The 13,925-nt window shown below is 41.1% G+C and overlaps 1 protein-coding gene across 1 annotated transcript; it reads right to left on the reverse strand.

Annotated features, from left to right (window-relative positions):
* Window positions 1-808: 808 nt before the first annotated feature.
* EIF4A3 (eukaryotic translation initiation factor 4A3) lies at window positions 809-11,382 on the reverse strand. Its single transcript, XM_075203771.1, has 12 exons — window positions 11,109-11,382; window positions 9,108-9,180; window positions 7,083-7,149; window positions 5,667-5,729; window positions 5,447-5,579; window positions 5,263-5,343; window positions 4,477-4,618; window positions 4,109-4,247; window positions 3,595-3,710; window positions 2,660-2,767; window positions 2,451-2,578; window positions 809-1,020 (listed from the first exon to the last, which is right to left on the reverse strand). The coding sequence occupies exons 1-12, from the start codon at window positions 11,287-11,289 to the stop codon at window positions 1,004-1,006; spliced, it is 1,248 nt and encodes a 415-aa protein (XP_075059872.1). The 5' UTR covers window positions 11,290-11,382; the 3' UTR covers window positions 809-1,003.
* Between the last annotated feature and the right edge of the window lie 2,543 nt (window positions 11,383-13,925).

Below are 13,925 nucleotides of genomic sequence, written 5' to 3' on the forward strand. Positions count from 1 at the left end.
TTGCCTGGAGAATTAACACTGCCTTCATCCCATAGTGGATACTGATGCCATTTCTTCCCAAGGTAAATGACTCGGTCACCCAGCCGTCCACATGATGAAAAAAAAAAAAAAAAAAAAAGACACCATGATTCATCAGACCAGGCCACCTTTCATAGGTGCTTTTGGTGGTGGATAGTGGTCAACCTGGGTACTCTAACCGATCTGCATCTATGCAGTAAGCTGTGGTTTCTATGATCGAAAGGTATTGGAAAAATCCCCCAGCAACACTACTGTGAACCAGTAAAAGTACTGCTATTCCATTTGCAAATGTATGATAAGTCACCCCCCTGTCAAGGTGCTTTTGCTAATAGGGTAGTCCTAACTCTAAAAAAAAATTAGTCCCTATATTCATGTTTAAGCAGCATAGGTATTACCACAATGTGTAGAACTGTACATTCAACACATGCTACAACCCATTTTACCATTTTCTCACAGTAATTCTGGAGCAAGTTACCATATTGTTCTCTGCTAAAACCCTTAAGTAGCTTTTAGTTCTATCTGAATGTTTTCTTTATAACTAATCTATCCATCAACCAGTCCCATTAAATATTTTACCCAGAAGTGAGATCCAGGAACTGATAATTATATGCTACTACCACACCTGTCCACCAATGCTGAGGCAGTGATCCACTGCTGGTGGAGCCCATAAATGACTTGTCACCTTTAGCAGAGAGCTCTTGTGGATCATCATCACAGAGAACCACAATAACTGCTCACAGGACTATTCAGTGAAAACAATGAAATGCACCAGTAAAATGAGACTGCACAATGGGTTTTTATTTTTTATTGAAAATTCACCAAATGTAGTATTTACAGTGGATTACAATAGCTTGCCTCATCTACTAAGGTAAAGAAAATGAAAAGGCTCACAATAGTAAAAATTTGCTTTGCAAATGAAACCAGACTCCATAAAATATAATGGCAGAGTGCTCCGTACTGTCCTTCTATATATACTTTTCACTCTTCAAATCAAATCCGCAACTATGGAAAGAAAGAAAATAAAATTATTGAACAGCTAATGTGAAAATTCTTTTTATCCAACAAAGATTTATAAACTTGGAAAAAAAATTATATACAGCTGTTGGAAAATAAAAATAAACATCTGGGTAAGTGATACAAAGCATATTAAAAGCAAGTGTGTCCACATGGGTGGCACAAGTATCCCAGCATTCAATGTATAAAATGCTGAACAGTCTGTTGCCTATAATTATGGCTAGCTAGAGGAGAGCTCAGTGACTTTGAAAGAAGGGGGATTGTTGGGACATGTGTGGCAGGAGTTCAGTAACTAGCATTTCATTAGCAATGATGACAGCATGGAACATGGGCAGGAGTACAGTAGGATCAGGAAATTTTTGCATTAATTGGAAGTGCAAAGCAAAATAGGAAAGATCTACTGACCACAAAAAGTTGTAGCACAAGCTACCAGTTTTATCAAACAGTCCAACAAGACCACCATAGAGCAGGACAGCAGTTGGGTTTTAAAAGAGCACAAGCAATGTCCTACTGAGCCGTAAAGGAATGTAATAGGAGGTGGATCACCCATGCTCTCGACAACCTCACTACAGACTGTGTGGTGCCAACGCAACAGCATTTTTTTTTCCCCCTGACAGGAGGGGGGCTTTTAAGGATGACCATGCCCATCCGCAAAGCAAATGATGTTGCCCAATGGTTTGATGAGCACGACAGATGGCTTTTCAGTAAACGGATATGAAACAAAGATATAGTGTTTCACAATCATCAACCTGTCAGTTGCGTGTCTTGTGGAGAAATGGTGCATAATGCCAAACGTTGGTAAACACACTGCCACGGCACATATAGGCCGTAGTGGCTGCACATAGAACACTAATACCACCAGTAGTCACTTAATAGGGTTTTGTGCTTTGTATTTATTGTCTACTACCTGTAGTTCAAAGTGAATAGGCTGAATATGGTTTCAACCCACAATATGGCTGCTGCCTCCTCCAAGTGTAGGCAACAAGTTCGCTTAAATGCTTATACTTGTGACAGCGCTACTAGACAAAAGTAAATAGTACACAAGATCCCAGTCTGAGAGAAAGGGGCACTATACCTTTATTTTTAAAACATTAAACTATGACACTGCTCTGTACACTTAGTCCATCCATGTTCTCTCATTATTACTCCACACAATTTACATGTTCCCCAAGAACACGTGCTGATATACCAGGACACATTTGTCAGCTTGAAAACCTGAGGATATCAGGATATAACGTTTTTAACCTAAAATGTGTCAATTTATGATCTATGATCAAGTTGTTACACTTGTAGAGTAGAATTACTAAATACAACATAACCAGAAAGTAGCTAATATTCACACATCAATTTGGTTGCCTAAATATGGTTAAAGTTGCAGGAAAAAAACATTACATAGATTGTCTAAGGATTGTACTTACCATTCATAGGCATTTCATCAATCTGAGTAGAGTAGTACTGCTCAATATCTCGCAAGATACGAATGTCGTCATTCTTTACGAAGTTAATAGCCACACCCTTTCTTCCATAACGTCCTGAACGGCCAATTCTATGTAAGGGAGAAACACGCGCTGGTCATAAACATTCTGTTACATTAGTTTCAATAGTGAGGACATGGTGATTAACATACCTGTGGATGTACAACTCTCTGTTGTTGGGAAGGTCATAGTTGATAATTAGGGAAACCTGTGGGACATCCAAACCTCTGGCCCACACATCAGTTGAAATAAGTACTCGACTGTAAAGAGAAAAATAGAAGATCAGTCCTCTGTGCTTGGAAGGTTGTGTCCAATTAGGCACTCACACATGCGCTGGCGTTATGCATGGAAACTGATGCATGTTTCTAATCCCTAAGATCTATCCAGTCAAATAGGAACCCTGACTTCCCTTTCATTATTATTATTAAAGCACAGGACAGTGTTCATTCTTTCAAGGACTAAAACTACAGAAACAATGTACCCCACCAGCTTATTTTTAATATACAAACTAGGTTCCACTTCACTATCTGACCAAGCCTTTTGCTAAAGAGTATTTCAGTATTCAGCAAAATCTATAAATAGGAATTTGGTGCGTGTTCCTCTACGCTCTACTAACATCTAGAAGTAAATTAAAGATAGAACAAGTTGTGCTCTAGAATCTTGGACACAGCATAAGAATTTAATGGCGCAAAGCTAAAAAGCTACAAGTCCTAGGGGCTGAAATTCATCTGAATTGCCCACCCGTGCATCAATACCGATGCTTGGCCCAGGGTCGGTGCTGGGCTCTCACGGCACATGCTCTGATCCCCCTGCTCATGTTCTGATATCCGCTCTATTTAGAATGCTGAAGCAGAACAAGGGGATGTCATCGGTGCCAAAAGACAATAACTTTTTCCCAGCGCTGGCGGGACGTCTGGTAAGTGCGGTGTCCTCCTGCTGCGCTTACAGTGTTCCACCGGTCCTGGCAGGACAAGTCCATTTCAAAACTGCATTAAAGCCACACTATTTGAAGCAGCTATTACATAGGCACCTGACCTAAGAAGTGATCACAAAGTCTATGTAATACCTGTGTATATAAAATGCATACCTAGCTCCGGATCTGAACTCTTTCATAATGGACTCTCTTTCCTTCTGGGGCATGTCACCATGCATTGAAGACACTGTGAAGTTGGCCTCCCTCATTTTCTCTGTCAGCCAGTCCACCTAGACACAAAAGCATTAAGAAAATAAAAATTCAGAACAATATTACTTTAGATGTCCATTACAGTATTTTCCAATTATTGAATTCAAATATTAGATTTTTGGGTGCGATTAGAATTAACTGTAAACGCAGCATAATTTTATTGCTATTGTTTATATGTCTAACTATGAAAATAAACAGTAACAAAACCAAATCTGATGATGGTATGAGACGATACTTGGGTAAGCAATTACTCATTCACTAATCCCCAGTATACAGAATACTTAAAAAGTAAGTAAAGCATCTTTGGATGTCATTTACAGGTGAAAATCCATAGTACACAATTGTAGCACATTTTAAAAGTAATCCATTGAAAACAACCCAACCGATGATAAGAGATTCTATGTTTAATAAGAAATACCTTTCTCTTGGTGTTGCAGAAGATCACTGCCTGTGTAATGGTGAGGGTGTCATATAAATCGCACAAAGTGTCAAACTTCCATTCTTCTCGCTCAACTGCCACGAAAAACTGCTTAATGCCTTCCAACGTCAACTCATCACTGGAAGGAAATGGAAGAGAACAGTACATTAAAAGCTGTGTAACACACAGCAATGCCATATTATTGCTGGCTGTATGTGGGTTTTACATAGTACTGCTTAGCAGTATCAGGAAGGTGTGCTAAGGGGTGAAAAGCAATGTTAAATGAAACATTCAAGGAAGGATCATAAAGCATAACCTATAAAACCACAACAAAATGAGCGTTTCCCCAGAATGACTGTGGCAATTACCGTTTCACCAGGATACGGATGGGATCAGTCATAAACTTATTGGTCATTTCCAGGATCTCATGAGGCAATGTGGCACTGATCAGGCAGACCTGCGTCGCAGGAGGCAGATATCTGTACACATCATAAATCTGTTCCTTGAAACCTAAAATTGGAAAGGGTCAGAGGTAGAGATTTAGGAACACCGACACATCAAACTCACAATCAGTTGAAGTTGAAAGAGGGCTTGTCAGGTAACTGATTATAAAATATTTTACACCATTACATTAATTTACACCTCTATATTAGTATGAGCTCTAGGTGCATAAATAAACCAGTACATAACAGTCACGTAAACACAGTAACCCATTCTGTTCCAACATGAGCTCTCAGTGCAGAATGGGAGAGTAGATACCTCTCCAGCTCTGGGAGCAGGCATGAAATCTCACTTACATATAGGACGATAGCTTCAAAAGGTTTTCTCAATAGACCAGCAGACATAAATATAACCTTATTTTAGTTAAACCCCTTGACCCTCCTGCCATCATTGTGTAACATGCACCCTCTGCTAATATATTGCTGCAGGACTTCCCCCTTTGGCTTACAGCCTGATATAGGGACATGCACACAATTGCTGTTAGGTGAGAAACCATCTTCCGAGTAGGGCTTCAGAACAAAGCTCTACACAGCTGAGTGTGTAAGGGCTTCAATAAAGTAATATAATATTTAGGATTACTGGTCCCTATATCATCATCATTGAAGGGAAAAAATGCAACCTGTGATAATAAATTAGGGAGACTAAAGCCATACCTTTATTAAGCATTTCATCCGCTTCATCTAAAACCAGCATTTTAATGGCACGTGTCCTTAAGCTTCTGCGGCGAATCATATCTATGGATAATTCAAAGAGAAAGCAGAATACATAAAGACAAACCCTTCAGGTATTTGTTATTCAAGTCTCAAATCTCATTACAGCCAACAAGTTTTTGCTCACCAAAGACACGTCCTGGTGTGCCAGCAACAACATGCTGTCCATAATCCAACTTTCGGATATCCTCTCCTACATTTGTTCCTCCAATACATGCATGACACTGCACATTCATATAGTCACCCAAAGCAAGAAGCACCTAGAACAAAAAAACAATTTGATGCTAACCACATTTTACTGCAATGTACAAGTCTCTGCAGGCAAGTGAGAAGCCATGGTACCTTACCTTCTGAATCTGTCCAGCCAATTCTCTGGTCGGTGCTAAAATCAATGCCTGTGTTTCACGGACCTGGAAACCAATCCAAAGTGGTTAGGCTTATTTAATTGTTAAATATTCCAAAAATAAAGAGGAATGGGTTTGGGGATGATCCAATACTGTGGCTATACTAACAGACCAATGATAAAGACACTACTTCTAAGCAACCGTTTCTATATATGAATGAATTCCTCAGACGATGCAAAACATCCCAACAAAGCCCTACGTGACAAAACGCGTAGGTTGGTGGATCCGCTTTGCTTTATCTCTAACAGTCTAGCTGTCTCTGCTCTAAACTTCTATATATCTGAACTGCTAGTTACAGCTTAGATCCATATTCTATTATTAATGTGCTTTTTTTAATTCACCTATGTGGAAATGAAGAGTTCTATGACACTGCTTTCATGTTATCTTTTGTACATTGCTGCTGAGCCTCTACTATGTGCATGCATTCCTCTCATAGTAACCCACTGATCATAGATCTGGGAAGATTGAGGACAAAAGAATTCACTACTGTTTCTTACAGATAATAGACCCCCTTCTGACTGTCTTATACATTTGCAGAGTTCTCCCCAGAAAATTTTGCCAGCCGGGTGGGGGCAGTTGTAATACATTGCAATAATAATATAAATGTTGGAGGTTATTGCCCACACCTGCCAAGACTGGTCAGAGTGGTGGTCAGTGGTCTAACACACACTGCTGGCTGTAGTGCTCACATAGTGCCCGTTCTAATAGGAGAAACAATGGTTTATTATTCTGTTATAATAGGACTCTGTTAGGCTCCAAGAGCCGGGTGGCACACCCGGGAGAAAGGTGCATCTATACCATGCAGCGAGGAGACTACATGTACACATACACACACATACACCTCTTATGTTTTTACATACAGATTAGAACATGACCAACAGGCTGCTGCCTTTATGTGGGGGTAGTGCTAGTCATTTCTCCTATTTGTAACTGCTGAATTATACTATTTCCCTACTTTATCTTACTTGGTGTTAATTGTGGATAGTTTTACAAATTACACTTAGTGTTTGCGCCAATCTGTCGCATTTTTTGTATATTTTTCAGTATTTATTTTTTTTTAAAGAAAAGAACAGCACTTTAATGCCACAAATAACATGCAACTAGTCATTATTTGTTCACAAACAACTTTAAATTTCAGTATACAAATATGCTATAAAGTATTTGTGTGCTACATGATAAAACACAGTATTTTTTCCTTCAATGCATAATAAACTAATTTGCACACCTTGCATTGCATGGTTGTGTCCAGAAAACTTGAGTAAGAAAACTTACTCAATTTTTTGCTTAATTTTCCATAATGAATCAGGCCCTATAGTGCTATCAAATGTGAAATCAAACCTATATTAAAGTATAAGTTACCTGAATGTCCAAACACTGAAGAACAGACACACAAAATGTTGCTGTTTTGCCTGTTCCGGACTGTGATCTGAAAGACAGAAAGTGAGTATATTCAGCAATTCATCCAATTAGCAAATAACTAAAACCACAATACACAAAGCTAAAAAAGAACATTGAATAAATGCCTTTAATTTTTCAAATAAACAATATATATATAAAAAATTCAATTTTCTTTATATAAACAATTTTTGAGAAAGGTTCTCGCTCTCCGTAAGATGATACTAAGTGTGCAACTATTGTACTACTGCATTAATGTGCAACACAGAAAGATAGTTCAATCAGATCCTCAGACTCTCTCTCTTATACAGTACTTCACAGAAACTCTTTCCTGAGGGCTTCTTTACAAACATGCACTGGACAAATTAGGTAGAAAAACGCATTAAAACATATCAGAGATGTAACGTGTCTGGTTTTCCATGGCTACATGAGATATAGTTTACTTGTCAAAACACACTTGGACCAAAAGAAATAAAATAGCACATATTGCATACATGTTTTTATTACATATACAGATATATCTGGAAGTAGTTTGCAACTGTAAGCTAGTTCATATATAAACACAGACATGTTATAGCAGCTTCTATGAACAAGTTATTGTAAAGTAATCCTGTTGCAGCTGTTACAAACCATATCCATGTGATTCCAGCCACAAGCATGAGAAGGAAACACCTACCCCATAGAGAGCCCAGAAAAATCTCTCAGTCTACAGCATTATAGATAAGACACTAGACATGGACTAACCTCTTATGAATTGGGAGGGGTAGGGAAGTTTGCTACGATACTGGGATTTATTTTGATAAGAACCTACACAACACTAAAAGAGTAGGGCTGTGGGCACACCCACAAGGATACGCTTCACAAAAGTACATAATGTTGGATACAATGGGGTCGATTCAATAACATGCGAGGTCCCGTAGGAATCTAGTGCAATGAGCACAATACCTGGTATTATTGTACAGAAAACACTGCTCATGTATTGCTTGTACCTCTCTGAGGAGATACATTGTGCAAAGTTCCTACGGGACCTCGTGGCTAATTGAATCGACCCCAATAAGCCCCTTAACGGACTACGCTGGGCACATTTGTGATCTGTGCTAAAGATCTAGAACAATCAGCAAACATCTTTACAGATCTGCAGGTGACTCAGTACAACAGGACGATATTGCACCCAAGAGCACTAAATATAACAAAGAACATATTTCAAACAACCACCAATGCTGATGTAATCTAGATTATCAACTTACCAAAACATGTGGAAAAACAAAAATAAATCAGTGTCAGTATGTCTGTGTCTTAAGCTGGGTACACTACAGAAATTGCAACCAACTTTTTATGCTGAGCGATTTTACATGCGATCAATGTTCCGATCACTCGGTCCATGGACTGCATACACACTAGCCTTGTTTAGGACGATAAAGGGAAGAGCGGACGTCCCTTTATCGACTTTTTACAGCCATGTTGTCATGAGCAATGACTGTAATTTCGTACTCACTGAAGTTTATACACACTACACAGCGGAAACGAGACTGGAACGAAAATATTAAACGGTACGACCAACCAAATGAGGCGACAATCGTCCATTTGGGCAGACTTTCGACCATCGTGTCACTGCACACACTGACCCGACTTTTGAACGAGCGGTCGTATGTCGGCTGATTCAGCCGATTATTGGACGAAAACCATGTAGTGTGTACCCAGCTTTACATCTAAGTGCAGTGATGGATGGTCTGATATGTGAGGAGATTAGTATCATGGGAAGGATCAGTTGGTTTATTTTTAGCCAATTCAGCTATACAATGCAGGTGGTCAGATTGGAAAGGTTTGGCACTTTAAAGCTCAGGTAATTAAGATGGAACCGTTTTGGTGTAACTAGGACTGGTTAGTGTTGCTGAAAGATGACAACAGGCTGATGACAGTCTGACCACTTTCGCTAACATGCCTAACAATGATCCTATCAAATTTAAACACTCAAAGTCCAATACTTACTGTGCTATTACATCTCTTCCTTTAATTATCTGTTTGATTGCTCTCTGTTGAATAGCTGATGGTTTCTCAAATCCTGAAAGCAAATCAAAATTAATCTGTCAGTACAGCTGCTAAAACAGCACACTTAAAAGTGTGCCTGATAAGAACTCCTAGAAGCACAGACAAGAACATAACCAGAAACAATACCTACTAACAATTTAATCCCTTATAAAAAATAAAACCAATTTAAAGATATGTTGGCTTTGTAGTCTTACAGAAAGCAAGGAGCGCCAAGTGTTATTATAGGCATTGATTTGTAAGGCACAGCAGTGCCAGAAAGCGCAAAAAACAATGCACACATTTGACAGTGACAAACAATGTAAATAAGGTAAAAACAAATGGAAAAAACAAACAGTATGGAGAACCCTGCTCACGAGAAAGCTTATGTTATACTGGGAAAACAGCAGAGTAGAGACAAGAGGAGCAAATGTGAATCAGAGTGGATATTGGGACAATAGCGAGGGTGTACCTGTGAGAGTAAGATAGGCTCTAACAGAGATGGGTTTCCAAAGAGTATTTAAAGAGTTGCGACTGATCAGACATAATAGGAAATTCCATAAGGGAGTACTGGCATGGTTGAAATCTTGTAGACTGGAGTGAAATGGGTTTTGGGTTTTTTATTGAAAGCCTGAAAAATGTGCTTTTGTACCCACGTGCTAGACAAAGAAAGCGCAAAAACTTAAAAATGTGCACAAGCGTGCAGTACAAGGCCCTCCTCTAAAGAGGAAGGACCTTAGTCCCCAACGCCTGGAACCCAAAGGTCCGTTAAGGTGCAAGGGTCTTCAGACCCCCTTCCCCCCCCCCCTAGATCTTCCAGGATGTGTAGGCCGTGAGGGCAGATCCTCATCCCTAAAATCCATGGAACAGAAAAACATAAAAGTGAAAGTGACAAAACCTGAAGGAAAATAAATAGTGCCCAGTGGATGCAGCCCCGATGGCTGGGCTGGTTATAAGAATTTTCTCAATCAACCTAATAACCGATAGAGGCGGTACTTAAAAAAGTGGTCAAAAAGTGATGAGCGCCAACAAAATCACGTGATTAAGGTGAGACCCGTAATTTATGACACCCCCCCCCCCCTCTCTCTGTCAGAACTATGGTTTGTGCCAGGCTTTCAAAATCTGTATCCTGGCATCAGACCAAGCTTTCCCATATCTAGCAAGGGGGACTCTGGTCCCCTCACTAGAACAAGTACTCACTTGATCTTAACCAAAAGGCCGAGAAGCAAGGTGATGCACAGGTAAGGGCATTTCAAGATGAGGTTTGAGGTGTATGATGGGGAGGTGTTGAAAGATTTGTAGGTGAGGGCAAGTAATTTAAAATAGATTCTGGAGTATATAGGGGGCCAGTGTAAGGGATGTGCAAAGTGTTGCAGCATATGGGGAGCAGAGAGAAGGATATCCTTTTTGCTGTGGCATCTAGGATGTATTGAATCAGTCACAGATGGGTGAGTGAAAGGTAAATAAATTGTCTACTTTTTACTTAATACATTGTCTCCTTAACTTTCTGGTCTCCATTAATATTTAATATCCAAACAAAATAACATGTTCCATCAGAGCGCTTCAAACACTGCAACAATCTGCCACAATTTACAACCATAGCCAACAGCACCTAGAACCTTTATACATTAATTACAGGACAATCGAGCCCACATTAAGATACGCCACATCAAGCTTACCAGCATAAATCTGTATATTATAATGAAACTACAACCCACCACTAAGCCAAAGGCGTTAAAAGTTTCCTCCCATCATTCACAGTTCTCAGGATATTCCTGTAGTCTCCAGCACAACAATTGAGGCCTCATATTACCTTACTTTCCATAACGCAGTACCCCCAGCCCACAGGCCTGGCCTCATCCGATTTACCCCAAGCCCATGTACCCTGTGTGTCCCCAGCTGCTGTGAAACTACAAGTCGCAGCACCCCTGCCGGAGAGCCGCAGCTACTCCCACCCGTCCTCACCGTATGCATAGATGCCTCTGAGCAGGTCCTCCCGCAGCCCCATCGTGTCGAACGTGGGGGTCACATCCACCTCCTCGCTGGTCTCAAACTCCACTTTCGTCATATCTTCTTCCCTCATGAGCCGCTTGCGGCTGGACCCACTGGTCACCCCGACAACGCCCGTGGGTGCTGCACTCGCCATGATCCCGGAGACAGAGGAAACTCGGCGCACGCTGAACAGCACAAGACCGGGCCGCCTATCCTCTACCCAGCAACCAACGCGCACAGACGTTACACGTAGCGCGTCAGCGAGTTACGTCACGACATCCTGAACATACTCGCGAGACTTGCACAAAACAGGCTAAGCAAGAACTTTTAATTTGTGAATTGCTATTGGTCTGCAGTTAATGGAGCCATTTTGTCGGAGCTCTTTAACTTTTTTTTTTTTTTACTTTATTTATTTTTGGGAAAATTTTACACCAACGGTTATTTAGTTACTAACATAGCAGTACTATCCACATCCAGTGCGTTAATTATTATGTCTGTAAAGTACACGAACCGCATGGGGCTTGTCAAAGCCAACAAATAATGGGGACATATTAAAAGGAATGTCTATTGTCTAATGTGATAGCAAATTTAAATCTTATGTATATTTTAAAAATTCTTATACTTCTGAATTCTATCTTGCACAAACTTATATTTAGTGTGTGGGATTAGAGGATCTGGGAGTAATAAGGGTGTTTTTATGAGAGAATTTTTTACTGATATTTCTGCATTGGCATGGTGTATAAAACATACTTGTTAACTCTCCCGGAATGTCCGGGAGACTCCCGCATTTCGCGAGAGTCTCCCGTACTCCCGGCAGAGTGTGGCAATCACCCTGATCTGCCCATTTGGGCAGAATTCGGTTTAAATGCCGCGATTCACCCGGAATCGCAGAGTTTGGCCCCGCCCCTGCTGTAAAATGATGCGATTATGGCGCCCCACCCCCTGCATGCCCACGTCCCAGCCGGCATCTCCCGGAAGCCCAAGAACAAATGTTGGCAAGTATGGTATAAAACAGCTGTCTTTCTATAGTAATCAGCCGTCATTCTACATTATGATACTTGTGCAGTGGGGTCCAGGGGAGCGCATATGCAAGGGGTTTAGTGTGTGGGATCAGGGGATCTGGGAGAAATAAGGGTGTTTTTATGAGAGAAATGCAACTATTTACTGCAACTATAGCTGTCATTCATTTTACTCATACTTGCCAACTCTCCCGGAATATCCTGGAGACTCCCAAAATCTGGGTCAGTCTCCCGGACTCCCGGAAGAGAGGGCAATTCTCCCGATTCCCGGCCGGCTGTGGAAAGTAAATTGAGGGGGCGGGGCTTATCGGTGTCATGGACGCGTCATTGTGGCCCCGCCCACACACACCCACCTGCACCCCCGGACATCCCGGGACACAAGCTGCCAATGTTGGCATCTATGATTTTACTATGTCCCGATTTTTAGTGAGTCAAATAACAGCCTGTCATAGTATTACAACAGTGCAATTACATTTATAATCCCCTTCTCATAGACTGCAGGTATTAAAAAGTCTCCTATAACAGCCCTCTCCAAAGTCACAGCAACACAACTTAATCTATACTCTCCCTTTCCCACAATAGTGTGTTTGGAGTAGTAGTGAATCACTGGTGATACAGGTCACGGTTACTATAATGGAGTGCTCGTTTCCTGCATTATTCTTTATAGCTCGTAAAGTAGTCTTTTCTATGATCCCTCATAAACTGATCAGATTAATAGTCATAAATAACTTTTATTTATTTTGATTGAAATAATAATCAGCAGTTGAGAAGAAAAACTAAAATATAATGAAGGTCTGACATGAGAATTCCTAAAACACCCAATAACCTTCTGCATCCTGGCGTCCATGGTATAGTTATCACCCCCCATTCCTTACCTGTATATCGGATGTTTCAAGGGGCTTACCAACTTGGCTTCACAAGTGTCACCATGCTACCAGAATCTAATTTTCCTTCTATGGTAATTACACACATTTGTTTGTCTGGCTCAGTGTGTCGGTCTGCAGTGCAGGCCAGCTGGGCAAAGAAAGACACTCTGCGCCGTACATTAGCAGTATCACACTGCATAGGTTCAGAGGTAAGTAAACAATTAGCAGCAATATGTCCTAATTCACCACATCTAAAACATCTTATCACATTTCTATCAAGTCTTATACGAGGCTGAGACCTTCTTGGCATAACTGTCAAACCCCAGGTTCCCAGCCTTCAATCTCTGGATGTTTCAGTTCATTCCACCATCCAGCACCCTTTTCCCCTGGAATAATCTTACCAGTCACTGGAGATCGGTGTAGCGGAGCTAGGGACCGGCGGGGTATACTCATCAGTTCCTCGGCTGCCAGATACCTCTCGACCATCTCAACAAGCTGTTCTGCTGTTTTGGGGTCCCCGTGGCTTACCCACTTGTGCAGAGCTGCAGGCAGGGACCGTAGATAGCGATCCATCACGATTCTTTCATCAATTTGGGGGCCAGTCAAAGTCTCAGGTTGTAACCACTTTTTAGTGAGGTGGATTAGGTCATGCATCTGTAAGCGGGGTGGTTTATCCACCTGGTAGGCTGCCCCACTGAACTTTAGGCCAGTTTTCCCTTTCAGCAGTTGTCTCAAAAGTTGATAAATAGGCTTCTACATCATCTCCCTTGGTCGTCTTTTGAAGAAAATGACTAGCCAGTATAGAGCTGGAGCCATTTGTGACCTCCAGGGAAGCCTTGCCAGTCAGGGCCGCAAACGACTGCACCACCTCTTTTAGGTCTAGGTGGTCTGGATGATGATGCCTC

Source organism: Mixophyes fleayi, chromosome 3 (assembly GCF_038048845.1).
Source record: "Mixophyes fleayi isolate aMixFle1 chromosome 3, aMixFle1.hap1, whole genome shotgun sequence".
In the NCBI taxonomy this organism is placed as follows: domain Eukaryota; kingdom Metazoa; phylum Chordata; class Amphibia; order Anura; family Limnodynastidae; genus Mixophyes; species Mixophyes fleayi.